The sequence below is a fragment of the Scyliorhinus torazame genome, chromosome 22, assembly GCF_047496885.1.
Source record: "Scyliorhinus torazame isolate Kashiwa2021f chromosome 22, sScyTor2.1, whole genome shotgun sequence".
Lineage (NCBI taxonomy): Eukaryota > Metazoa > Chordata > Chondrichthyes > Carcharhiniformes > Scyliorhinidae > Scyliorhinus > Scyliorhinus torazame.
Window position 1 is genome coordinate 94236565 of NC_092728.1, and position 27942 is coordinate 94264506.

The window sequence follows — 27942 nt, forward strand, 5'->3', positions numbered from 1 at the left end:
TGGGTACGGTTATTGTATAAGGCCCCCACGGCTAATGTTCATACAACCCCTTGAGCACAGGGTACTTCTCATTGAATAGGGGGAGAAGGCGGGTGTCCGATGTCCCCCCTCCTATTTGTTTTAGTAATTGAACCCTTAGCCATGGCTTTGAGAGCCTCGGGTAAGTGGAAAGGGATAAAGCAGGAAGAATGGAGCACAGGGTATCCTTAGATGCTGTCAATCTGCTGCTTTATGTTACAGACCCAGTCCTCCGTATGGGTGAAACAATGATGCTACTGAGGCACTCTGGCTTCTTTTCAGGATACAAGTCGAACCTGGAAAAGAACGAGCACTTTCCGGTTAATCCTCCGGGAAGGGGCGCAGACCTGCGGGCGCTGCCTTTTCACCTTGCCATATCTAGCTTCTGGTATCTGGGTTGCCCACAAATCTGCCCAACTCCACACATTAAACTACAGGAGTCTGGTGAGTAAGGTTAAGTCTGATTTGCAAAAGTGGGACAACATTCCCCTGTTTTTGGCAGGCAGAGTTAAATATTTTTTGTTAAGGTTAATATATCATCCTTTATATGGGCGGGTAGGATCCTGAGGATCCACAGGATGGTTCTTCAAAGGGAAAGATAGTTGGGAGGCCCAACACTGCCCAATTTGCTTTTTTATTATTGGGCGGCCAATGTTGAGAAGGTGCTAGGGTGGTGCATTAATCCGGGTTCCATATGGAGATAGATGGAGGAGGGTTATTTAGGGGACCTGGTGATGGCCTCACTTCCGTTTTCTCCGGCACAGTATTCTTCGAACCCGGTGGTAGTGTCCACTCTAAGGATATGGAGACTTTAAACTAGGACCCATATCAAGGTTGGCCCCTATTTGTGCTAATCACTTACTTGAGCCATTGAGACTGAATGTCATGGTTTGGCGTGTGGGGAGGGAAGGGGGCCTGAGAGATTTGGGGATTCGTTTGTGGATGGTCGGTTTGCCAGCTTGGAGGAACTGCTGGTGAAGTTTGGACTTTCGGGGTCGAACTTGTTCAGGGACCTCCAATTCCGGAATTTTGAGCGAAGGGCATTCCCGACTTTTCCCACGGTGCTGCCGCCATCTCTGATGGAGAGGACTCGGGGTCGGAGGAGGGTAGCATGTCTGGCATCTATGGGTGGATCCTGTCGAAGGAATCAATTCCTTGGATGAGGTTAAAATGAAGTGGGAGGGGGAGTTGGGACCTATGGTGGATGAAGAACTGTGGAGTGAGGCCCTTCGCTGGGTGAACTCTACATCTTCATAGAGTCGATTTCGGCGGGAGAATCAGCTGGTGAGTCAGTTTCAGCGGGAGCAGTGCGGAAGTGGTTGCTGGGAGGTAAGTGTGTCCTTTAAAAGCACTTGTCTTTGCAGGGGCAGGCCAGTCGATTTCGGCGGGAGAATCAGCTGGTGAGTCAGTTTCAGCGGGAGCAGTGCGGAAGTGGTTGCTGGGAGGTAAGTGTGTCCTTTAAAAGCACTTGTCTTTGCAGGGGCAGGCCAGTCAATTTCGGCGGGAGTGGAGCTGGCTGGTTAGTCAATTTCAGCAGGAGCTGAGAATTTTTTTTTTTTTTTTTAAAATTAGTGTTTTAGGCGGGAACAGGAAGTCGACCCGCGGACGTCTGGGAAGACCCTCACCAATAAATTCTGGTGGAGAGGAAACCCGAGACACTACACATGTAGTGTCTCCCACCCGCCCTCCTCCTCTAACCTAATAATAAAACCCATTGGTCTGAGGTAAGTACCATATTTTATTATATTATTATTGTTTTTTATAAAAATTTTAATTTAGTTGTTAGCCAGATCTTGGTAGAAAGTTAGAGGAATAGCAGGGAAGGGAGTGCAATGTTCCTCCTGCAGGATGTTTGAGGTGAGGGATGCAGTTAGTGTCCCTGCTGATTTTACCTGCAGGAAGTGCTGCCATCTCCAGCTCCTCCAAGACCGAGTTAGGGAACTGGAGCTGGAGTTGGAAGAACTTCGGATCATTCGGGAGGCAGAAGGGGTCATAGATAGCAGCTTCGGGGAATTAGTTACACCAAAGATTGGAGATAGGTGGGTAACTGTAAGAGGGACTGGGAAAAAGCAGTCAGTGCAGGGATCCCCTGCGGCCGTTCCCCTGAGAAACATGTATACCGCTTTGGATACTTGTGGGGGGGGGGACTTACCAGGGGTAAGCCATGGGGTACGGGCCTCTGGCACGGAGTCTGTCCCTGTTGCTCAGAAGGGAAGGGGGGAGAGGAGCAGAGCATTAGTAATTGGGGACTCTATAGTCAGGGGCACAGATCGGAGATTTTGTGGGAGCGTGAGAGACTCACGTTTGGTATGTTGCCTCCCAGGTGCAAGGGTACGTGATGTCTCGGATCGTGTTTTCCGGGTCCTTAGGGGGGAGGGGGAGCAGCCCCAAGTCGTGGTCCACATTGGCACTAACGACATAGGTAGGAAAGGGGACAAGGATGTCAGGCAGGCTTTCAGGGAGCTAGGATGGAAGCTCAGAACTAGAACAAACAGAGTTGTTATCTCTGGGTTGTTGCCCGTGCCACGTAATAGTGAGATGAGGAATAGGGAGAGAGAGCATTTAAACACGTGGCTACAGGGATGGTGCAGGCGGGAGGGATTCAGATTTCTGGATAACTGGGGCTCTTTCTGGGGAAGGTGGGACCTCTACAGACAGGATGGTCTACATCTGAACCTGAGGGGCACAAATATCCTGGGGGGGAGATTTGTTAGTGCTCTTTGGGGGGGTTTAAACTAATGCAGCAGGGGCATGGGAACCTGGATTGTAGTTTTAGGGTAAGGGAGAATGAGAGTATAGAGGTCAGGAGCACAGATTTGACGTCGCAGGAGGGGGCCAGTGTTCAGGTAGGTGGTTTGAAGTGTGTCTACTTCAATGCCAGGAGTATACGAAACAAGGTAGGGGAACTGGCAGCATGGGTTGGTACCTGGGACTTCGATGTTGTGGCCATTTCGGAGACATGGATAGAGCAGGGACAGGAATGGATGTTGCAGGTTCCGGGGTTTAGGTGTTTTAGTAAGCTCAGAGAAGGAGGCAAAAGAGGGGGAGGTGTGGCGCTGCTAGTCAAGAGCAGTATTACGGTGGCGGAGAGGATGCTAGATGGGGACTCTTCTTCCGAGGTAGTATGGGCTGAAGTTAGAAACAGGAAAGGAGAGGTCACCCTGTTGGGAGTTTTTTATAGGCCTCCTAATAGTTCTAGGGATGTAGAGGAAAGGATGGCGAAGATGATTCTGGATAAGAGCGAAAGTAACAGGGTAGTTATTATGGGAGACTTTAACTTTCCAAATATTGACTGGAAAAGATATAGTTCGAGTACAATAGATGGGTCGTTTTTTGTACAGTGTGTGCAGGAGGGTTTCCTGAAACAATATGTTGACAGGCCAACAAAAGGCGAGGCCGCGTTGGATTTGGTTTTGGGTAATGAACCAGGCCAGGTGTTGGATTTGGAGGTAGGAGAGCACTTTGGGGACAGTGACCACAATTCGGTGACGTTTACGTTAATGATGGAAAGGGATAAGTATACACCGCAGGGCAAGAGTTATAGCTGGGGGAAGGGCAATTATGATGCCATTAGACGTGACTTGGGGGGGATAAGGTGGAGAAGTAGGCTGCAAGTGTTGGGCACACTGGATAAGTGGGGCTTGTTCAAGGATCAGCTACTGCGTGTTCTTGATAAGTATGTACCGGTCAGGCAGGGAGGAAGGCGTCGAGCGAGGGAACCGTGGTTTACCAAGGAAGTGGAATCTCTTGTTAAGAGGAAGAAGGAGGCCTATGTGAAGATGAGGTGTGAAGTTTCAGTTGGGGCGGTGGATAGTTACAAGGTAGCGAGGAAGGATCTAAAGAGAGAGCTAAGACGAGCAAGGAGGGGACATGAGAAGTATTTGGCAGGAAGGATCAAGGAAAACCCAAAAGGTTTCTATAGGTATGTCAGGAATAAGCGAATGACTAGGGAAAGAGTAGGACCAGTCAAGGACAGGGATGGGAAATTGTGTGTGGAGTCTGAAGAGATAGGCGAGATACTAAATGAATATTTTTCGTCAGTATTCACTCAGGAAAAAGATAATGTTGTGGAGGAGAATGCTGAGCCGCAGGGTAATAGAATAGATGGCATTGAGGTGCGTAGGGGAGAGGTGTTGACAATTCTGGACAGGCTGAAAATAGATAAGTCCCCGGGACCTGATGGGATTTATCCTAGGATTCTCTGGGAGGCCAGGGAAGAGATTGCTGGACCTTTGGCTTTGATTTTTATGTCATCATTGGCTACAGGAATAGTGCCAGAGGACTGGAGGACAGCGAATGTGGTCCCTTTGTTCAAAAAGGGGAGCAGAGACAACCCCGGCAACTATAGACCGGTGAGCCTCACGTCTGTAGTGGGTAAAGTCTTGGAGGGGATTATAAGAGACAAGATTTATAATCATCTAGATAGGAATAATATGATCAGGGATAGTCAGCATGGCTTTGTGAAGGGTAGGTCATGCCTCACAAACCTTATTGAGTTCTTTGAGAAGGTGACTGAACAGGTAGATGAGGGTAGAGCAGTTGATGTGGTGTATATGGATTTCAGCAAAGCGTTTGATAAGGTTCCCCACGGTAGGCTATTGCAGAAAATACGGAGGCTGGGGATTGAGGGTGATTTAGAGATGTGGATCAGAAATTGGCTAGCTGAAAGAAGACAGAGGGTGGTGGTTGATGGGAAATGTTCAGAATGGAGTACAGTCACAAGTGGAGTACCACAAGGATCTGTTCTGGGGCCGTTGCTGTTTGTCATTTTTATCAATGACCTAGAGGAAGGTCATTGTACGTTCTTGTGGCTCCTTCTTTCGCACCATGTCAGCGATTCTGACTACTGATCTGGAGCCTTGTCCTTTGGTGGCCATTTTGGGGTGTCAGACTCGCTGGGGCTGCAAATGAGGGGGTAAGGCAGACCGTCCCCACCTTCACCTCGTTGATTGCCTGGAGGCGAGTTCTGCTGGGGTGGAGGTCTCCTACTCTGCCCAGCGCCTCTGAATGGTTGGGTGACCTAATGGATTTCTTGTACCTGGAGAAAGTCAAGTACACCTTCAGGGGGTCGGTTGAGGGGTTCTCCGGGAGATGGCAGCCATTCGTTGCCTACTTTTAAGGAATTAGTACCGTTAGTTGCTAAGGGTCGGGGTCGAGTTTAGGTTTTATTTTTTCTTTCTAGTAGTGGATGGTTGTATTTTCGTTACGTTGTTCTGTGATAAATCTGCTGTTGTTGATGTTGGTTTTGTTATAAAAGTTATTGTAAACGGAAAATCTTCAATAAAATTATATCTTTTTTAAATGGCCCCTATAGAGCAAGCACTGCGCAGAACTCTCCTCCAGGTCTGTTAAATTGTAAATGTTTGGAGAACAGTGGCATGAATCCTTTAACCTTTTAAATCTGGTGCAGTGCTGGACTGCAGTTGCCCCTCCTGCAGTGGGCAACCCAACTATTTGTAAGAATCCCTCTTGCAGGAATCCCATGTCCATCTTCGGAGTGAAGTTAGGATCTGAATCCTGATTTTTCCCACACTGTGAAGCATACACCCCTTTGTCAGTAAATGTGGACACCTCGATGCTAACTTAAATAATCTAAAATGTGTGGTTGAATGGAAATAATACCTAACACCGGACAAAACTCTTTTTTATTTTTTATTTTATTGGGACTGTTGTTACTTGTAGTGACTATCTTGTATAACCTAAAATGCTCCAGGGTTAATTTTGTTTCGTTGTTTTGTCAATGGTAAATTAACCAATCCTAATTTGTACATTGGGTTTAATTGGGTCATAATACTCTTTCACCTGTGTTGCTTAACATACAGAAAATAGAAATTCTCATTATTCGACACTTGACGAGTCAACCATGTCAACCGACATGTTCTGCTAACACATGCTATAATGCAGTAATCTTCAATCTTAGCCCAGTTTCCATGCATTGTGAGACATTTCCAGAAATTTTAGCTGTAAGGTGGGTCAGGAGGGTTTGTTTTTTTTCTTCTCTTTTGGGGGTCACGGGAGTAAAAGAATCTTTGGTTGGACCACATTCCTGATTTTATACCAAGTGTTCCAAGTCAGGGTGGGGCATATTGCTGGGTATTATCAGCCTGATCTCGGCAGGAGGTTCGGGGTTAGCGCTCATGCCTATTTTGATTTGCATGGGAAGTGCCTCAAACAAGTATTCGTCCAATATCAGCCCATTTTGCTTCAATTTGCTGCATTGCGTTATCTCTACTGGGAGGTCATCCAGTGGATTCCCTTTGAGTTCTAGTCTTAAGAGCTGGGAACATTGTTGGATCTTCCCACTAATGGACGTGAGCAAGTTATTGTTTAGCTTCAGGGTCTTGAGCTTTTTGCACTGGAACAGCTCGTCTGGTAGATGCTCCAATTTATTGGAGCTTAGATCCAGGTACTTGAGGTTTTTGAGGTACTTAATGCTGGGGGGGATGGCAATCAGGAGATTGCTGTTCAATTCCAAATGTAGTAGCTTCGGCATGTTGAACATGCTATTTGGCAATGTTTCAATCATATTGTTGGACACGTTAAAGTGTTCAAGGTTGCTGATGACACTAAAGGAGTCGGGAATGGACTTGATTTTATTGAAACTCAGATTCAAGGAGGACAACTTGCGCAGGCGCTGCAGGTTTTCGATTTCGTCCACGGTGGCAAGCTCGTTGTCCTGGAGGTTCAGCTCCTGCAGGTTGGAGAGGCGGAAAATGCCATTTGGGATGATCTCCAGGTCGCAGTTTTGCAGAGTGAGGCGGGACAGGTTGACCAGACTGCCCAGGTTGTGGAGCATCTCCAGCTTGTTCTTGTTGTTGAGGATGGACAGCTCCACCAGGTGGGGCGCCACGTACAGCACGTTGAAGGGGATCTTCAGGAGGTTGCTGTTGATCTGAAAGACTTTCAGGTAGCGAAGCTCTTTCAGGAACTCCAGTTCCAGCCTCTTGTCGTCGGCGTTCACGTTCCCCGTCAAGTAGAGCGACCTTAATTTGGTCAGTTTGCCGATCCATTCGGGGACCTCCTCGTGATTGGAGAATGTGACGGACAGCGAGTGCAATTGGTTGCTCAGGAAGAAGAGGGCGGCCGGTTTGATGGTCACGATGCAGTTGACGATGGTGAGCTCCTCCAGGTGGACCAGCTGGGTCACCTTGGTGCTCACACTGATGCCCTTGCACAGTTCCATCGTTAGGGACTGGATCTCGGTCACGTCGTAGACTGCCTCGGGGACCCCGGTCAGCATGAAGAGGTGGAGTTCTAACTGCTCCTGGCTGCCTCTGATCAGCTGCTGCCTCACCTTCCCCGGAGTCCAGTCACTGTTGAGGCTCAGTAACTTCAGCTTCTTCTCGCTGGTCTCGGACAGGAAGGTGGAGAAGTGTTTGCAGTACAGCGGGTCGTACTGGTCGATGAGGTGCAGGAGGAAGGCAAAGTCGTTCTTCACATTGGGAATGTCACTCAGCTGGCTCTCCCGCTTCTCGAAGGAGTACTGCTTGAGCGGGGTGCGGATGATCCAGATGACGGTGCGGAAGCAGAGCAGCGCGTAGATTCCCACAAGGCACAGGTAGAGCAACAGCAGCCTGCGCAGCAGCAGGGCGATGCTGAAAGTGCAGATGAAAACCCTATAGCCGACCACCGACTCTATGCCCGGGCGGCAGATGATGTCGAATGTCACCACCTCGACGAAGGCAGCGAAGTAGCACAGGACGATGATGCACTGCAGGGTCTTCAGCAGCAGCTGCCCCAGGTACAGTTTGTAGATGCTGTCCTCCTGCTCCACATGCAGCTTGAACTTCTTCACCTTCTCGAACAGGGCTTTAGCCCGCTCCCAGTCCTTCTTGTCCAGCAGCTCGTTCTGCCGCTGTATCACCGGGTTGGGCTGGACCCCGGCTTTGCTGGAGTCCCGGATCCCCGGGGAGACAGCCTTTAAAGTGGCCGGGGCGCTCTTGCGCCGGTCCTGCACCCTTACGTTGTCGCTGCTGCTCTGCTCGGTGACTGCCAGCGACAGGACGTCCGAGGTCCACGGCGACTCGAAGCACTTCTCCAGGATGAAGATCAGGTGCTCCATCTTGGAGCTCGTCTTGGGGTACCTGAACCAGAAGTTGCTGCAAATCATCAAGGCCACCGTATGGAGCAGAATGAAGTAGGAGAAGTACTTGGGGAACCAGGGCACCGCGTGGAAGTAGCACGACCGGTTGACGAAGCGATACTGCTGAATGTCCAAGTTGGCTTTGCCCTCAGTTACAGCATATACAGCATCAACATGTGTCAATCTGGTGAAATCTGGGGGAAGTGACCCCACAGGACGCACAGATATATTGTGAGCAGCAGTGGTGTTTGTCATGGTTGAGTTGGTTCCAGCGCGTGAGTTGATGGTTGAGTTAGCTCCAGTGCCTGAATACCTGCGGCTAACAGGATCCATGATTGGCAGACACACAGTTTTGTCTTTGTAGATCTGGGTGGTGCCTCCAAACACAGCGATCATCAACATTGTTATGGCCAAATAATCCATGAAGGTGTCCCACCAGGGTTTGAAGATCCGGAAGGAGGGAGGAGCTTTACTCACCGAAGAAAATTCCTCGAAGGTAAACATTCCTAAACAAAGAGGAAGAGGTGAACCATTATTCATAGAAACATAGGAAATAGGAGCAGGAGGAGGCCATTCGGCCCTTCAAGCCCACTTCGCCATTCATTTTTTTTTAATAAGCAATTTTAATGAGGTATTTTTGGCATTATAAACAGCAACAGTAAAAAAACAATGTACAAAGAATAATAAACATAGTGCAATCACCGACTCCCATCCCGCCAAATTCACCCCCTATTCTACGCTACCTTAACCCCGCCTCCCACCCACCCCCTGCTAACGATTAATTCTCCGCGAAGAAGTCAATGAATGGTTGCCACCTCTGGGTGAACCCTAGCAGTGACCCTCTCAAAGCGAACTTAATCTTCTCCAGGCTGAGAAAGCTCGTCAGATAACCAGGTCTCCGATTTCGGGGTCTTTGAGTCCCCCCAAGCTAGTAGTATCCGTCTCCGGGCTACCAGGGAAGCAAAGGCCAGAACATCTGCCTCTTTCTCTTCCTGGATTCCCGGGTCTTCCGACACCCCAAAAATCGCCACCCCTGGACTCGTTGCCACCCTTGTTTTCAATACTCTGGACATGACGTCCGCAAACCTCTGCCAATATCCCTAAGTTTTGGACACGCCCAGAACATGTGGAAATGGTTCGCTGGTCCTCCCGCACATTTTACACACCTGAGAATCTACTCATCTGGGCCACTGTCATGTGGGCCCGGCGGACCACCTTGAATTGGATGAAGCTGAGCCTGGCGCATGTTGCGGTCGCGTTGACCCTACTCAACGCGTCCGCCCATAAGCCACCCTCCATCTCACCACTAAGCTCTTCCTCCCACTTACGCTTCAGCTCCTCGGTCTGCGTCTCCTCCGCCCCCATGAGTTCTTTGTAGATGTCCAAGACGCTCCCCTCTCCCACCCATCCCCTAGACACTACCCTATCCTGGATCCCCCTTAGTGGCAGGAGTGGGAAGGATGATACCTGCCTGCGCAGAAGGTCCCGCACCTGTAAATATCTAAATTTGTTCCCCCTTGCCAATCCAAACTTCCCCTCCAGCGCCCTCAAGCTAGGGAAGCTCCCCTCTAAAAACAGGTCCCCCATCCTCTCAATTCCCTCCCTTCGCCATACTCAGAATCCCCCATCCAAGCTCCCCGGGGCAAACCAGTGATTGTCACATATTGGGGACCAGACGGATGCTCCTACTGCTCCAACGTACCTCCTCCACTGACCCCAGATTCTGAGGGCTGCCACCACTACAGGGCTGGTGGAGTATCTCGCCGGCGGGAACGGCAGAGGTGCCGTTATCAACGCCCCCAGACTGGTGCCCCTACATGAAAATGCCTCCATCTACTCACAAACTGACCCCGCCCCCACCACCCACTTCCTCATCATGGCTATGTTAGCCGCCCAGTAATTGTCGTGTTAATCACCCTGGGGTAACACGGACTGCAACTGGATGCAGTTGTACTTGAAAGTAGACTCCAAACTTTGACGTTAGTTTAATACGCTTTATTGAAGTTGTTTTTTTTTTTGTCTTTAACATTTTATTAACAAGTTTGCTGATACATAAACCTCTGGAAGGTGTTGATTCCATGACCAGTGCTCACTGATCCTTCAGCTCCCGCAGACGGCGAATTGCAGACTTCACGGTGACGGCCGAGGTGGTGTTGTAGGCCCAGGCTCTGTTTTCATGCAAGATCCACAATGCCAGATCCCGACTGCTCTGCGCTTCATCTTTGTCTTGCCGCAGAAGGAGCAGGTGTATTTGGCGTGCTGACTAATCTCGATCTTCTTCACCATTTTGCGGAGGGAGGCTCCGTACCGGGTGCCGTATTTCCCCATGATCCCCACCTTCTTGGTGCCTTTGGCCATCTTGGAGCCGGAGCCGAGCTTTATTGAACTTGTTAAGCAGTGCACACAGTTCGCTGTGGGTTTGACACTCTACTAATCTAAGCGTGCTTACTATAACTAACTAGACCAGACTAGCTCTGAGCCACGTGTAGAAGGTGCTAACTGATATATACGCCCTGACTGTCACTACAGTTGTCACCAGTGGAAAGAGGCAGAGTGTTGATGCCTCGTGTGTTTTATAGTGGGAGACCACCCTCTAGTGTTCTGGCTGGTGATTGGCTGTGTTCTGTCCTGTGTGTTGATTGGCTGTACTGGGTGTCTGTCACTACCTGTCTGTGTCTCATTATGTGCATGAGTGCATATCATGACAGTAATAATTACTGAAATTCGGTAGCGCAAGCCCCCCCTCCCCCAGATTCCGCTCGAGCATCACCTTTTTCACTCGCGGGGACTTACCCGCCCACACAAAGCCCAGGATGATTTTATTAACCCTCTTAAAAAAGGACCGTGGGGTGAAAATTGGGAGACACTGAAATATGAATAAAAATCTCGGTAGGACCATCATTTTGACCGTCTGCACTCTCCCAGCTAACGATTGGATTGGATTTGTTTCTTGTCACGTGTACCGAGGTACAGTGAAAAGTATTTTCTGCGAGCAGCTCAACAGATCATTAAGTACATGAGAAGAAAAGGGAATAAAAGAAAATACATAATAGAGCAACACAACATATACAATGTAACTACATAAGCACTGGCATCGGATGAAGCATACAGGGTGTAGTGTTAATGAGGTCAGTCCATAAGAGGGTCATTTAGGAGTCTGGTGACAGTGGGGAAGAAGCTGTTTTTGAGTCTGTTCGTGCGTGTTCTCAGACTTCTGTATCTCCTGCCCGATGGAAGAAGTTGGAAGAGTGAGTAAGCCGGGTGGGAGGGATCTTTGATTATGCTGCCCGCTTTCCCCAGGCAGCGGGAGGTGTAGATGGAGTCAATGGATGGGAGGCAGGTTTGTGTGATGGACTGGGCGGTGTTCATGACTCTCTGAAGTTTCTTGCGGTCCTGGGCCGAGCAGTTGCCATACCAGGCTGTGATGCAGCCTGATAGGATGCTTTCTATGATGCATCTGTAAAAGTTGGTAAGGGTTAATGTGGACATGCCAAATTTCCTTAGTTTCCTGAGGAAGTATAGGCGCTGTTGTGCTTTCTTGGTGGTAGCGTCGACGTGGGTGGACCAGGACAGATTTTTGGAGATGGTCACCCCTAGGAATTTGAAACTGCTAACCATCTCCACCTCGGCCCCGTTGATGCTGACAGGGGTGTGTACAGTACTTTGTTTCCTGAAGTCAATTACCAGCTCTTTAGTTTTGCTGGCATTGAGGGAGAGATTGTTGTCGCTGCACAACTCCACTAGATTCTCTATCTCCCTCCTGTATTCGGACTCGTCGTTATTCGGGATCCGGCCCACTATGGTCGTATCGTCAGCAAACTTGTAGATGGAGTTGGAACCAAGTTTTGCCACGCAGTCGTGTGTGTACAGGGAGTAGAGTAGGGGGCTAAGTATGCAGCCTTGCGGGGCGCCGGTGTTGAGGACTATTGTGGAGGAGGTGTTGTTGTTCATTCTTACTGATTGGGGTCTGTTGGTCAGAAAATCGAGGATCCAGTTGCAGAGTGGGGAGCCAAGTCCTAGGTTTTGGAGCTTTGATATGAGCTTGGCTGGGATTTTGGTGTTGAAGGCGGAGCTGTAGTCAATAAATAGGAGTCTAATGTAGGAGTCCTTGTTTTCGAGATGCTCTAGGGATGAGTGTAGGGCCAGGGAAATGGTGTCTGATGTGGACCGGTTGCAGCGGTATGCGAATTGCAGTGGCTCAAGGCGCTCTGGGAGTATGGAGGTGATGCGCTTCATGATCAGGAGGAGCGCATCCCATCTCCGAAACTCGCCCCTCATCTATTCAACCAACCGGGAGAAGTTCAACTTGTGTAACCCAGTCGCGCGCCACTTGTATCCCTAAGTACCTGAAACAGTCCCCTGCTAACCTAAACGGCAGCTCCCTCAGCCGACCCTCCTAACCCCTCGCCTGGACTACAAACATCTCGCTCTTTGTCATATTCAGTTTATACCCCGAAAACCGGCCAAATTCCCCCAAAATCACCATAATTTCATCCATCCCTGCCCCTGGATCTGATACGTATAAGAGCAGGTCGTCCGCGTACAACGAGACCCTATGTTCCACCCCCCCCCACGAACTAGACCCTTCCAGCCCTTTGAAGCTCTCAAAGCAATTGCCAGCAGCTCTATAGCTAACGCAAACAGCAGTGGGGAGAGAGGGCACCCCATTTCGTCCCCCGGTACAGCCTAAAATAGTCCGAGGTCGTCCTATTCATCGTTACACTAGCCTCTGGGGCCTGGCACAACAGCCTGGCCCAGTCGATAAAGCCCCTACCGAACCCAAATCGTCCCAGCACCTCCCATAGATAGTCCCACTCCACCCAGTCGAACGCCTTTTCCGCATCCATTGCCACAACTACCTCAACCTCCCTACTCTCCGGGGGCATCATAATCACATTGAGCAGTCATCTTATATTGGCCACCAACTGCCTGCCCTTGACAAACCCAGTTTGATCCTCCATAATCACATCCGGCACACAATAACAAAGAACAAAGAACAAAGAAATGTACAGCACAGGAACAGGCCCTTCGGCCCTCCAAGCCCGTGCCGACCATGCTGCCCGACTAAACTACAATCTTCTACACTTCCTGGGTCCGTATCCTTCTATTCCCATCCTATTCATATATTTGTCAAGATGCCCCTTAAATGTCCCTATCGTCCCTGCTTCCACTACCTCCTCCGGTAGCGAGTTCCAGGCACCCACTACCCTCTGCGTAAAAAACTTGCCTCGTACATCTACTCTAAACCTTGCCCCTCTCACCTTAAACCTATGCCCCCTAGTAATTGACCCCTCTACCCTGGGGAAAAGCCTCTGACTATCCACTCTGTCTATGCCCCTCATAATTTTGTATACCTCTATCAGGTCTCCCCTCAACCTCCTTCGTTCCAGTGAGAACAAACCGAGTTTATTCAATCGCTCCTCATAGCTAATGCCCTCCATACTAGGCAACATTCTGGTAAATCTCTTCTGCACCCTCTCTAAAGCCTCCACATCCTTCTGGTAGTGTGGCGACCAGAATTGAACACTATACTCCAAGTGTGGCCTAACTAAGGTTCTATACAGCTGCAACATGACTTGCCAATTCTTATACTCAATGCCCCGGCCAATGAAGGCAAGCATGCCGTATGCCTCCTTGACTACCTTCTCCACCTGTGTTGCCCCTTTCAATGACCTGTGGACCTGTACTCCTAGATCTCTTTGACTTTCAATACTCTTGAGGGTTCTACCATTCACTGTATATTCCCTACCTGCATTAGACCTTCCAAAATGCATTACCTCACATTTGTCCGGATTAAACTCCATCTGCCATCTCTCCGCCCAAGTCTCCAGATAATCTAAATCCTGCTGTATCCTCCGACAGTCCTCATCGCTATCCGCAATTCCACCAACCTTTGTGTCGTCTACAAACTTACTAATCAGACCAGTTACATTTTCCTCCAAATCATTTATATATACTACAAAGAGCAAAGGTCCCAGCACTGATCCCTGTGGAACACCACTGGTCACAGCCCTCCAATTAGAAAAGCATCCCTCCATTGCTACTCTCTGCCTTCTATGGCCTAGCCAGTTCTGTATCCACCTTGCCAGCTCACCCCTGATCCCGTGTGACTTCACCTTTTGTACTAGTCTACCATGAGGGACCTTGTCAAAGGCCTTACTGAAGTCCATATAGACAACATCTACTGCCCTACCTGCATCAATCATCTTAGTGACCTCCTCGAAAAACTCTATCAAGTTAGTGAGACACGACCTCCCCTTCACAAAACCGTGCTGCCTCTCACTCATACGTCCATTTGCTTCCAAATGGGAGTAGATCCTGTCTCGAAGAATTCTCTCCAGTAATTTCCCTACCACTGACGTAAGGCTCACCGGCCTGTAGTTCCCGGGATTATCCTTGCTACCCTTCTTAAACAGAGGAACAACATTGGCTATTCTCCAGTCCTCCGGGACATCCCCTGAAGACAGCGAGGATCCAAAGATTTCTGTCAAGGCCTCAGCAATTTCCTCTCCAGCCTCTTCAATCCTGGAGGCCAAAATTTTGGCCAGCAACTTGGCGCCCACATTGAGCAGCGAGATCGGCCTATATGACCCGTATAGCTCCGGGTTCTTGTCTCGCTTCAATATCAACGAAATAGTGGCCTGTGACATCGTCGGGGGCAGCACCTCTCTGTCCCTCGCCTCATTGAAAACCTTGACCAGCAACGGCCCTATAATCCCCGAGAACGTTTTCTAAAACTCCACCGGGTACCCGGCTGGCCGCGGGGCTTTACCCGACTGCATTGCCTTCAAGCCCTCAACTATTTCTTCGGCCCTAACCGGGGGCCCCAGCCCATCTACCAGCTTCCTACCCACCCTGGGGAAGGTCAGTCCGTCCAAAAAGCGTCTCATCCCCATCGGCCCCATGGGGGGCTCCGAGCGGTAGAGCCTACTGTAAAAGTCCCTGAACGCCCTGTTTAGCCCTGCCGACTCCCCTACCAAGTTCCCATCCCCATCAATCACCCTCTCTATTTCCCTGGCCGCCTCCCTCTTCCGAAGCTGCTGTGCAAGCATTCTACTGGCCTTCTCCCCATGTTCGTAAAACGCCCCCCTCGCCTTTCTAAGCTGCTCCACTGCCTTACCTGTGGCCAACACCCTGAACTCAGCCTTCAGCTTCCGACGCTCCCTTAAGAACTCCGCCCCCGGGGTCACCACATACCTCCTGTCTATTTGTAGGATCTCCTTAATCAGTCGGTCCGTCTCTGCCCTATCCGTCCTGTCCCTATGAGCCCGGATCGAAATCAGCTCCCCTCTTACCACTGCCTTCAGCGCCTCCCAGACCACCGCTGCTGAGACTTCCCCCATGTCATTAACCTGCAGGTAATTCTGCATGCACTTCCTCAGCCTCTCGCACACCACCTCGTCCGCCAACAACCCCACATCCAACCTCCATTGCGGGTGCTGGAAGCTCTCCTCACTAACCTGCAGTTCCACCCAGTATGGGGTATGATCCGAAATAGTGATGGCCGAGTACCCCGTGTCCACCACCCCCGCCAGCAAATCCCTACTCAAAATGAAAAAGTCTATCCGGGAATAAACCTTGTGAACATGCAAATGAAAAGAGAAACTCCTTCCCCGTCGGCTGCCTAAACCTCCATGGGTCGACCCCCCACATCTGCTCCATGAACCCTATCAGTTCCTTTGCCATTGCTGGCACCCTGCCCGTTTTCGAACACGACCGTTCCAGGCCGGGGTCGATGACTGTATTAAAATCCCCTCCCATAACCAGCTTGTGCAAGTCCAGGTCAGGTATCTTCCCCAGCAACCTCTTTATAAATTCCACATCATCCGAATTTGGCACGTACACATTAACCAAGACTACCTTCCTCCCTCCAGCTTACTGCTAACCATGTCATAATGGCCCCCCCCCCCCGTCCGAGACAATACTGCCCACCTGAAATTGCACCCGCTTGTTGATCAAAATCGCAACCCCTCTAGTCTTGGTGTCCAGCCCTGAATGAAAGACCTGACTGACCCAACCCTTCCTTTGCATGACTTGGTCCCCCACTTTCAGGTGTGTCTCCTGTAACATTACCACGTCCGCCTTCAGAGTGTTTAAAAAAAAAAATTTGGAAAAAAAAGAAGGGGGGAAATCACGTGTGTGTTTTTGAGTTTCTTGAAATTTTGTTTTCACCTAATTATTTTTTTTTCCCAAGGAAGGGGAGACTGTTAAGTAATGGGTTAAGAGTTAAGTAATGCATTAAGAGACATTGCAATTAGTTGCCTCATTTATGTTAAGTATCCAATAATTGACACTGATATGTAAAAGGGCTTCAGGTGGCCCTTGTGTCAGGTGGTGTGTTGTTAGAGTTTTGTGCAGAGGCTGTAGAAGTGAAATAAATGGTGTTTGGTGAAAAGGAACAGGATTTTTGACTCTTCATACAATGGTAAGTAAAACGTATAACACAGAGCCCTCAGATGCGCGAACACACGTGCCCTCTTGACCGGCCCATTCAACCCTCTAACATTCCAGGTGATCAGCCTAGTTGGGGGGCATCATGCCCCCCCCACCACCACCACCACCCCCCCTCCGCCGACCAGCCATCCCCTTGATTCCACCATTCATTATGATCATGGCTGATCATCCAACTCAATAGCCTGATCTCGTTCCCCCCCCACCCCCCCCGTATCCTTTGATCTCCTTCACCTTCGTATCTAACTGCTTCTTGGTAAATGTTTTGGCTTCAACTACTTCTTGTGGCAACAAATTCCACAGACTCACCATTCTCTGGGTGAAGACATTTCTCCTCACATCCGTCCTAAATGGTCTACTGTGTATCCTCAGACTATCACCCCTGGTTCTGGACACACCCACCATCAGGAACAGCCTTCCTGCATCCATCCTGTGTAGTCCTGTTAGAGTTTTATTGATTTCTGTGAGATCCCCCCTCATTCTTGAACACATTCATTCTTCTGAACTCCAGCAAATACAGTCCTAATCTCTCCTCATACGTCAGTCCCGCCACCACAGAAATCAATCTGGTAAACCTTCGCTGCACTCCCTTGAGAACAAGAACATCCTTCCTCAGTAAGGAGATCAAAACTGCACACAATATCCTCACCAAGGCCCTGTATAATTGCAGCAAGACATCCCTGCTCCGGTACTCGAATCCTCTCACTACGGAGACCAACATACCATTTGCCTTCTTTACCACCTGCTGTACCTGCATGCTTACCTTCAGTGACTGGTGTACGAGGACACACAGGTCTCGCACATTCCCCTCTCCTAATTTATGACCATTCAGATAATAGTCCATCTTCTTGCTTTTGCTACCAAAGTGGATAACCTCGCATTTCTCCAAATTATACTGAATCTGCCATTCGTTTGCCCACTCACTCAACTTGTCCAAATCACACTGAAGGAGATCTGCATCCTCCTCACAACTCACTCTCCAACCCAACTTGGTGTCATCTGCAAATTTGGAGATATTACATTTTGTTCCCTCATCTAAATCATTAAAAGATATAGTGAATCGCTGGGGTCCCAGCACTGATCCCTGCGTTTCGTCACTAGTCACTGCCTGCCAATTTGAAAAAGGCAGTTAATACCTACTCTTAGTTTCCTGTCTGCCAACCAGTTTTCTGTCAATCTCAATACACTATCGGTAATCTCATTCACTTTAATTTTAATCTCACGTGGACTTTGTCAAAAGCCTTCTGAAAGTCCAAATATACCACATCTACTGGCTGCCCTTCGTCAACTCTACTAGTTACATCCTTGACGGATTCCAGTAGATTTGTCAAGTATATTTCCCCTTCAGAAATCCATGCTGGCTTTGTCCGAACCTGCCACTGTTTTCCAAGAGCTCTGTTTGAAAACCTTTGATAATGGTTTCTGGAATTTTTCTCACTAGGGATGTTAGGCTTACTGGTCTATAATTCCGTTTTCTCTTTACATACCTTTTTAAATAGTGGAGTTACATTAGCTACCCTCCAATCTGTAGGAAGTGTTCCAGAGTCTATAGAATCCTGGAAGGTGACCACCAATGCAGCTACTATTTATTTTTTGTAAAAATTTAGAGTACCCAATTTCTTTTTTTAATTAAGTGGCAATATACTATGGCCAATCCACCTACCCTACCCTGTGTTGTGGCGTGAGATCTATGCATCCATTATTTCTAGAGCCATTTCCTCAAGTATTCTGGGATGTAGATTATCAGGCCTTGGGGATTCATCAGCCTTCAATCCCATCAATTTCCCCAACACCATTTCTCTACTAATATTGATCTCCTTCAGTTCCTCCCTCTTACTAAACTCTGCATTCCCGACATTTCTGGCATTTGATTTGTGTCCTCATTTGTGAAGACAGAACCAAAGTATGTGTTTAGTTGCTCAGGTATTTCTTTGTCTCCTATAATACATTCCCCTGTTTCTGACTGTAAGGGACCTACATTTGTCTTCACCAATCTTTTTCTCTTCACGTACCTATAGAAACTTTTCTTGTCAGTTTTTATGTTCTCTTCAAGCTTACTCTCGTATTCTATTCTCCCCTTCTTAATCAATTCCTTGGTCCACCTTTGCTGAATTCTAAAGTGCTTCCAATCCTCAGACCTGTTGTTTTTCTTGGCTTCTTCCTTGGATCTGGATCTCAAACAACGAGTACAGGAGGGAGATAGAGAACCTAGTGGCATGGTGCAACAACAACAATCTCTCCCTCAATGTCAGCAAAGCCAAGGAGCTGATCAGCGACTTCAGGAAGCAAGGTATCATACACACACCTGTCTGCATCAATGGTGCCGAGGTGGAGATGGTTGACAGCTTCAAATTCCTAGGTGTGCACATCACCAACAATTTTTACTGGTCCACCCACGTCGACCAAGAAAGCCCACAGCACCTGTACTTCCTCAGGAAACTAAGGAAATTCAGCATGTCCATATTGTCTCTTACCACTTTTTACAGATGCACCATAGAAAGCATCCTATCTGGCTGCATCACAGCCTGGTATGGCAACTGCTCGGCCCAAGACCGTAAGAAACTACAGAGAGTCATGAACACAGCCCAGTTCATCATATGAACCCACCTCCCATCCAATGACTCTGTCTACATCACCTGCTGCCTTGGGAAAGCGGGCAGCATAATCAAAGACCCTTCCCACCCATGTTATTCTCTCTTCTAAACTCTTCCATCAGGCAGAGGATACAAAGGTTTGGGAACATGCACCAACAGATTCAAAATCAGTTTCTTCCCCACTGTTTCCAGACTCTTGAATGACCCTCTTATGGACTAAACTGATGTCTCTACTGTTGTAGCACTATACTCTGTACGCTTCACCCAATGTCTGTGTCCATGTAGTTACATTGTGTATTTATCGTATGTCCTATGTTTTTCTTGTAGGGAATGATCTGCCTGAATTGTATGGAGAAGAATACTTTTCACTGTACCTCGGTATGCCTGTCAATAAATCTAAATTTCATATGTAAGCCATAGATTGGGCACTATTTTACTCGGGTTCATTCTCAAATTGAGATAGGAAGGTTCTCAAAAGTGTAAGGAGAAGGTGGCCTGCTGGTAATATCGCTGGACTAGTATTCCAGAGACCTGGGCTAATACTCTAGGGAGATGGACTCCAGTCCCACTATGGCAGCTGGTGTCATTTGAATTTAGTTAATACATTTGGAATATAAAACTCATCTCAATGATGGTGACCATGAACTAAAGGAACTCTGGGTAACTAATGTCCTTATCTATCCTGGCTTACGACTGCAGACCCAGAGCAATGTGGTTGACTCTTAACTGCCCTCTGCAATGGCTGGGCAAATCCAAAGATAGTTGGGGATGGGTAACACTCCCTTCTCTGAGTCATAAGGTTCTGGGTTCAAGTCCCTCTCCAGTCCCGGCCCTATTTTATTACGTGGCCGGCCCCTGAACCCCCACGCCAAGTTGCATCGGGGTCGGCGCGCTGAGGAAGTCCCCCGCGCATTCGCGGGTTAGCGCGGCCCAACTGCGCATGCGCGGGTTAGCGCGGCCCAACTGCGCATGCGCGGGTTAGCGCGGCCCAACCGCGCATGCGCGGGTTAGCGCGGCCCAACTGCGCATGTGCGGGTTAGTGCAGTGCCCATTTGGCACCAGGAAGGGAGGCTGGAGCGGCGTGAACCACTCCAGCGCCGTGCTGGCACCCTGTGGGGGCCAGAATCGCTACTGCCCGCGCCTGTTTCGCGCCGTCGTGAAACGCGGCGGCGTTCACACTCTGTCTCCATCTCGGAGAATCGCGCCCCCTATCATGGAGTTATTGGGGGCTCTCCTCCACCTGACCATCCGTGCTGGCATTCTGCTCCTCCAGCCCCCCACCCCCAACCATCCCTGGTATAGCCGGCACTCCCCCGTACCACATATCAATGCACCCCCTATAGAGCTCCTGCTAGGGCCCACCCCTGGCTCTTTTGGCACTGCCAGGTTGTCAAAACTTGGCATACTGGGAGGGAACGCCAGGGCATTGCCTACTTACCTCTATGCCCCTGGAGGAATCCGCTCAACTGTTGTGTGTCTGGCCAAACCTGTTGCAAACCTTGCCGACCGTGATACCATATCAACAAACTGTAAATATTTAGTGACCATTAAAATGAGTTTCACGAGACTTCCGGTGACGGCGGGCGGGAGGCAGCTGCACAATGGAGGGCTCCCGTTCGGGAACGGCATTTTCGGGGCTTTAAGCCCGGTCCCAGGGTCCACAGAGGTGGCAAAAGCAGGGAGAAGGCACAGAAGAGGCACAGTGAAGGAAAATATCGAGGGTGAGCAAAAAAACGGCCGTAAAAAAAACAGTTGAAGGTCCGTCGGGGAGTGGAAAGGTCACAGCCGGGTCACCAAGGAAAATGGAAGCTGGAGCACCAGTGGAGGCCGCATTGCTTACGGCTGAAGAAATAACTAAGGTGATGGCTGCGGAATTCGAAAGGCAGTTTACAAAATACATGGAGACAATGAGGAAGGAGATGAGGGAGGCTTTGAGTGTGCTGGTGGAGGAGGCGATTTCCCCGGTGACGAAGGCGGTGGCGAGCGCAGTGGCAGAGGTGCGAGAGCAAGGGGAGGCGCTGAAGGAAGTGGAGGAGACGTTATTGCAGCACGGTGATCAACTTGCCTCGATGGGGAAGGAGATGCGGAAGGTGATGGACATTAACAAGAATCTGCGAGGAAAAATGTAAGACCTGGAAAACAGATCCAGGTGACAGAATTTGAGGATTGTGGGTCTGCCCGAAGGAGTTGAAGGATCGAGGCTGACTGAGTATTTTGCCACGATGCTGGCGAAACTATTGGGGGAGGGGGAGGATCCCTCCCGATATGAACTGGATCAGGCTCATCGGTTGTGGAGGCCTGTACCAAAGGTGAGTGAGCCGCCAAGGGCAATGACTCTGTGCTTCCGTAGGTACAGTGTGAAGGAGAAGGTCCTGTGCTGGGCCACGCAGAAGCGGGTGGTGCAGTGGGCTTGAGTTGGTATACGTGTATACCAGGACTTTACGGTGGAGCTGGCGAGGAGGTGGGCTGCTTTCAACCGGGTGAAGAGGGCACTGTACATTAGCAAGGTGCGGTGCGGCATTGTATATCCAGCGAAGCTGAGGGTGACTTACAAGCTCAAGTACTTTTATTTTGGAACGGCGGAAGCAGCGGAGGAGTTTGCGAAAGCAGAAGGACTGTGGCAGAACTGAGAAATTGAGGAATGGCCATGTGCCGATGTAACCTCATGACTGTATTTTCTTCTTTTTTGTTTCACTGTGTGCAGGTGTATGGGCTAAAGGAGCCAATGTTGTATATTTGGACAAGGGAAGTGATGGGACTTTCACTCGAAATGAGGGCACTTTGGGGTGCAGGTGGATATGCGGGGTTTGTGTGCTAAAAGGGGATTTCTGGGCTTTCCTAGGGCCGGGCAAGGGACCTGGGTGGGGGCCACCACGCTGGCCGGTTTAAGCCGGCCAGTGAATGGGGGTGAGGTGGGGGGAGGGGCTGTGGCAGAACAGAGTCCGAGGGGTCTAGCCGGGGTGGAAAGTTGGGGGGAAGGAACCGAGATTGGGGGGTGGAGTTTTACAAGACGCAGTGGAGGGGAGGAGTTGGAGGGGAGGGGGTAGGTTTACAACTATTGGATATCATGAACGGTACTCTTTCAGAGGTTGGATGGCATTGAGTGTCGTCATGGGCGGGGGTGGGGTGGGGTGGGGATGACTCTATAGGTTAATGGTGACCATGGGCGGTCCAGGACCCCTTTTCCTTTTTCTCCTTTGGTTTTTGTTTCCACCGTGGGAGGGTTTGTTTTATTGGATGCATATATTGACAAGCGGGCCGTTGTTTGGGGTGGTGGGAGGATGGGATCATTGTTATTGTTAAGGGGATTGATTTTGCATTTGTTACCGTTTACTGTCTGGTTGGTGGGGTGTAAATTTTGAAGTGAAGTGTGAAAATGGAGAATAAAAATATATATATTTTTAAAAATGAGTTTCACATCCTTTGTGGGCATGAATCTCGTAAGGTCGGCGGCGAGAGGTTGGGAATATCAGGAAATGTGATTTCTCCAGAGAGATTTGCATTTTCTGATTCTCACACTATTTTCTGTCCGTGCAGCCAATCCCGCGGGCAGCGAGTGTGGGCTCAAGATCGTGCCCATACACATTTTGAACAAAATCAGAAAAAGTACAGCTTCCTCACATGATTCAGCTGCGGCATTGCAAATTTAATTCAACGAGTGACTGGGATTAATAAATGCACAAGAGCTTGCAAAGTCTTGTTTGAAGACCTCCATATTTGCAGCATTATCAAAGCTCTGCCCATGACAGTTTTTGATGTCCAAATGTAAAATTGCAATTATTTCCAAAACCGTTGTCTCCAGACAGTGAGAAGTGTGGGATTGTAGCTGAACAAAACAAAGAAATCACTCTACAACTTCACCCATCATTGGTCACATATCTTTAAATTAATGTTAATTGGTCCACATGACTCACATCTGGTGTTGAATCACCTGTTATGGAATAGTATTTGGCATCTTTGCCTTCATTAGTGAATTGGTTTCTGAGCCGCTCTATCATTATAGTGATGAAGTCATCGTAGGTTCTGTGCGTCAAAAGGTTGGTCTTCCCTGAGCCACGATACTGATCACTTTCCAAATGCCCTTTGAAAAGCTCATCAAATTCACGGAGATATTCAAGGCAGGTTAAAATATTCCCACTTTGACTTGACACTGACTCATCATGTCCTCTCAAGAGATCGTCCCAGAAAAAACAGCAGTTTGACCTTGGCAACCACATGTCTCAGCGCTTTCTCCCAATAAGAACACTCCTTTTCAAACTGAGCCGATAACGCAAAATCAATTCTTCCAGACAGTTTACATCTTTGAACGAACACACGCATAGCATTAATATGATTTTTGGAAGTTCCTTGTTCAGCAATATCAACATTTTTCCAGTTAGAGAACCTGTCGACAAATGATTGCTTCCCCTTACTGGGGCTAGGAATAATTTGACGTCCGTTGAGGTTTCCGGTAAAAAAAAATCAAACAATTTCTAATTTCTGTCATCCCATTTCTCTTCGCCCTCAGAAAATTGGAATTATAATTATGAAGACTTCTAAACTGCTCTCAGTCTCCAACCTCAAATCTTTCCTCAAATTGTCTATATTACTTATATTTTCTGGTCTATTTAGTATGAAATATTCTATCATAGCCCGTGGAACAGATTTGTCTTTTGTCCTGCAGGATCACCTGACGACGAGGTAGGGCCATCTGGCGTCCCCCGCCCCGGCCGCAACGCCCAAGATTCATCTGGTGATGAGGCGCACCCTGCAGGCAAGGAGAGCCCCCAGTTCGCAACCCCGCAGCACCCTGGAGGACATGTCCGGGGACGACACCGACTTCGCGGCCCTGCTGCCATCGGCCCCCTCCACTACCCCAGGGACATTCACCTCGGTTGGGCATGTTAGTGAAGAGGCTCCTGGGAAACTATCTAGTCCGCACCACACACATGCTGCGGACATCAAGTTGAAGTAGGAACCCCTGAGGGGGGGAGAAAGACAGTCAGAGGGCAGCCCAGCCCCGAGGTCTAGATGCTGCCGAGATGGGTCTCCGGCTTCTGGAAACAGGGGTCCCATTAATGTTGGAGATGCAGGTGCAGAGGCAGGGACTACATGAGGGGGTGTCAGCAACCATCCAGCGCCTGCAGGTGCAGTTGTAGGGGGACATGTGGTGGAGGTCTGGGAGATCCCAGACAGGACCCCACTTGTCGCCTGGAAGGACCACATAGATGTTCAGAGTGACCGTCACCTTGACAGCCACCAGTAGTGGCTTTCCCCCTCCATACCCCCGCGGTTCCATGTACGCCATGATGCGGCAAAGATGTCGCACAGTCACCCTACTCAGCCGGAGTCTTTATCAATACGCTCAGTCCGGCAGGTCCTCAAATGACAGGCGCTGCCGGTATACTTGAGGCCTGTTGCGGCATCGCCTTCTCACCTCCCCCTCAGCCTGTTGGATGGCCAGCTCTCTATCCTCACTGGCTGGTCCCTTCTCCTCTGGGGCAGGCTCCTGTTCTGCAAGGTCCTACCCGAGCAGCACCTGCTCGTACAGCCGTAGTGAATCCACCAGGGCTGCGGGGGCTCGGAGGAGCACCCAGAGGAAACCCACGCAGAATATGGGCATTGCCCATCCCTAACTGCCCTCGAATGGAGCAGCTCGAGGACAGTTAAGAGTTCATCACATTGCACATGACCAGATTTCCTTCCCTAAAGGACATTAACAAATAAGATGGATATCAATGATAGTTACCATTACGGAGACTAGCTTCACCTTCCTGATTGACAAATTAATTTATAATTCCACCAGCTGCTGTTGTGAGATTTGAAATAACGTCGCCAGACTATTAGTCTCGACCTCTGGATCGCCAACCAGTGACATTAGCACGATGTCACCATCTCTCCGACTCATGCTGTCATGTTTCCATTATGCCTCAAAGTTACTCATCTATGAATCGACTTTATACCATTTAAGGGGAGTTTGAGACTGTATGGTTGGAGTTTCCAGAGTAACTGGAAAGTGACCGGATATAGGAATGCTGTCTGAATGCTCTCCTTCAGAGGGGGTAGGTGCCAACTGTGGTATCAAATCATTATTTCTGCCCAGACTAATTGACTCTTTAAGAACTTGGCAGTGTTTATTAGTTAACTGAGATTCTCTCCCCCCAAAATACTGCTGAAGCTAGGGAGCCGATCAAAAATTTCAAAATTGTAATTGATATTTCTTTAAGGTAGGCTATAAAAGGTTTCAGAACTAAGATGGAGTTAAGATGTACCATAATTGAACTGGAGATGAATAGCTTACTCCTGTTCCTGTGAGACCAAAGCAAATATTCCAAAACATTTCAGCTGGAAGAAAGTTAATTCCTTTAACTTTAACCCTGGGTTCAATGTCCTTTCACGTGCATGGACTTTGCTTTATGACACAATCTGAATCACTTGATTAAATTACAGAACATTCATGTATCCATAGAATCATAGATGCACTACAGTGCTGAAGGAGGTCATTTGGCCTATCGATTCTGCACTGGCCCTCCGGGAGAGCACACTACCTGGGCCCAATCCCCGCCCTATTCCCGTAACCCCATCTAACCTTGTGGACACTAAGGTGCAAGTTAGAATGGCTAATCCACCTACCCTGCACATCTTTGGACTGTGAGAGGAGACCGAAGCACCCGGAGGAAACCCACACAGCCACGGGGACACAAGTCAGCCAGAGTCAGAATCGAACCCGGGTCCCTGGCGCTGTGAGGCAGCAGTGCTAGCCTCTTTGCCACCCTGCCATGACTCTATGTACAGATTTCTCACAGGCCGTGACATTGAAGTTCTGAACTGCTACTGTTTAAATCTAATTATACTGATTTCCCATTAGTGCTTATATGTTTAAACAGAATTCGCCCATTATATTTTACAACTAGTTAACACTTCAGTTTCCCATTTCTCATCTGTTGAAACGGTCTCTATTGTGTTAATCTACTGAACACGATTCATCTTGTACTGAATCTATTAAATAAAGATCTTTTGCAAATTTTGGATTAGTAAAAATAAACATTTCATCTCTATTATCAATAATAAAGAGAAACATTTAAGATAAATAACCTCACCCACTGATAACACTTGTCACCTGAGTGTGGCTTTATAAATCAATGAGTAGATAAAGACTAAATTCTGAAACAGAGTCATTAAGAACAAATATTTATCAGTACATTGTATTTCTTTTGCTTTAAACTTTGCTGTACTCGCCTGAAGGCTAACGTGTGCAGACGTACAGTTCTAAGGGTGTCTCAGTCTTTTAACAGTGAATGTTGGTAAGCTATTTGACTATGGCAGCACCACATCCAAATCAGATATTGCTTTTGCCCAGCAACCAAGCCTGGCCAACCCTGACACTGTTCAATAAAAATGAAAGTTGGATGTTAATTTGCGTCAAGAGTTCTTTTTAACTGTCGTAAGATACTTTTGGCCTCCACCTTTCTGCGTCGGTGGCCTTGTGTCCTCCTCTTCCTACTCAAATGTCTGTGAAGTGTCTTTCTTTCATGAAGGATGTTGAAGAATAGAACAGGGTCTGCAACTCCCTAAAGAATTCTGTTGGTGATTAGAGAACCCTGAATAGGTTCTGTGACACATTGTGTTTAGAATGTCTTTTATGATGTTAACATGAGAACTTAAGAGTTAGGAAGGGGAGGCCATTTGGTCTCTCGGATTTGTTATGTCATTCAATAAGATCATAGCTGATTTGAACTTGGACTTCAACTCCACTTTCCTGCCTATTCTCTGTTATGACTCGGCAGATGGGCCAGGCTGCCCAATTCCCAAAGGGAAACCTGAATCAGCTGCAACAATAATTTTGCAATTTGTGTATTATGAGGATTTATCTGATGACAAAATTAGAAACTCTCAGGCCAAAGTTATGTTGAAGTTAAGAATGTATTGGAATAAAAAAAAACACAAGAACACCTTGAACAGTTAACAGTATATTTAAAACATTTGCTAAAATATTTAGGCTTAAATAAACTCAGAACAAAATCCTCTTTCGTTGGCAACAATCCTCATAGATTTTTAATCTATAGAAAATTCCAGTCACATTACCACACAATGCCTGCTGATGTTAGGGTGTTCCTGGAGGGTGGCAGCAAACTGGTGTTCATAGGCCTGGCTTCAATGAAATGAAAATGAAAATCGCTTATTGTTACAAGTAGGCTTCTAATGAAGTTACTGTGAAAAGCCCCTAGTCGCCACATTCCGGTGCCTGTTCGGGGAGGCTGATACGGGAATTGGACCGTGCTGCTGGCCTGCCTTGGACTGCTTTCAAAGCCAGCGATTTAGCCCTGTGCTAAACAGCCCCTGCCACACTGTTCAAACAGCCCCAACACACACTGTTCAAGATCTCACAGCCACTAACACCAACAGTCTTCAATGTTTCGTTAAATCAGTTTTCCCCCTTTGATCCAACTCTTATTTGACAATCTGCTAGAAGTTCCTTTTCCTAGAATTGATCAATCCTTTTCTTTACTTTATGGTTACTATATTTTAAAAGTAAACTCGTACTATTTTGACTCATCTATTTACAATCTTCCAATTGTCTATGTTCCTTTTGAAATCCAGCAGCCAACATTAAATCACTTCTTTTTTTGCCTAATGTGAGAGCTCTCCTGGCTCTCTGTTCATTTCCACTTTGAACCACTTGCCTTCACACCTCCTTTTTTAGAACAAAGAACAATACGGCACAGGAACAGGCCCTTCGGCCCTCCAAGCCTGTACCGGTCATGATACCAACCTCTGCCAAAACCCTCAGCACTTCCTAGTGCCGTATCCCTCTAT

General features: G+C 48.4%; 1 protein-coding gene, 1 long non-coding RNA gene and 1 pseudogene across 2 annotated transcripts in view; 1 reads left to right on the forward strand and 2 right to left on the reverse strand.

Moving 5' to 3' along the window:
- The first annotated feature begins 344 nt into the window (after nucleotides 1–344).
- LOC140399234 (uncharacterized) lies at nucleotides 345–26541 on the forward strand. Its single transcript, XR_011937667.1, has 2 exons — nucleotides 345–462; nucleotides 23810–26541. It is a non-coding gene; the product is annotated as an uncharacterized lncRNA (long non-coding RNA).
- LOC140399231 (volume-regulated anion channel subunit LRRC8A) overlaps nucleotides 5672–27942 on the reverse strand; it is a 98158-nt gene continuing 75887 nt past the window's right edge. Inside the window, exon 3 of the mRNA XM_072488627.1 lies at nucleotides 5672–8607. Coding sequence (XP_072344728.1) covers nucleotides 6071–8605 — 2535 coding nt within the window. The 5' untranslated portion in view covers nucleotides 8606–8607 and the 3' untranslated portion in view covers nucleotides 5672–6070. The remainder of the gene's footprint in view (nucleotides 8608–27942) is intronic.
- LOC140398845 (large ribosomal subunit protein eL43-like) lies at nucleotides 10106–10477 on the reverse strand (annotated as a pseudogene).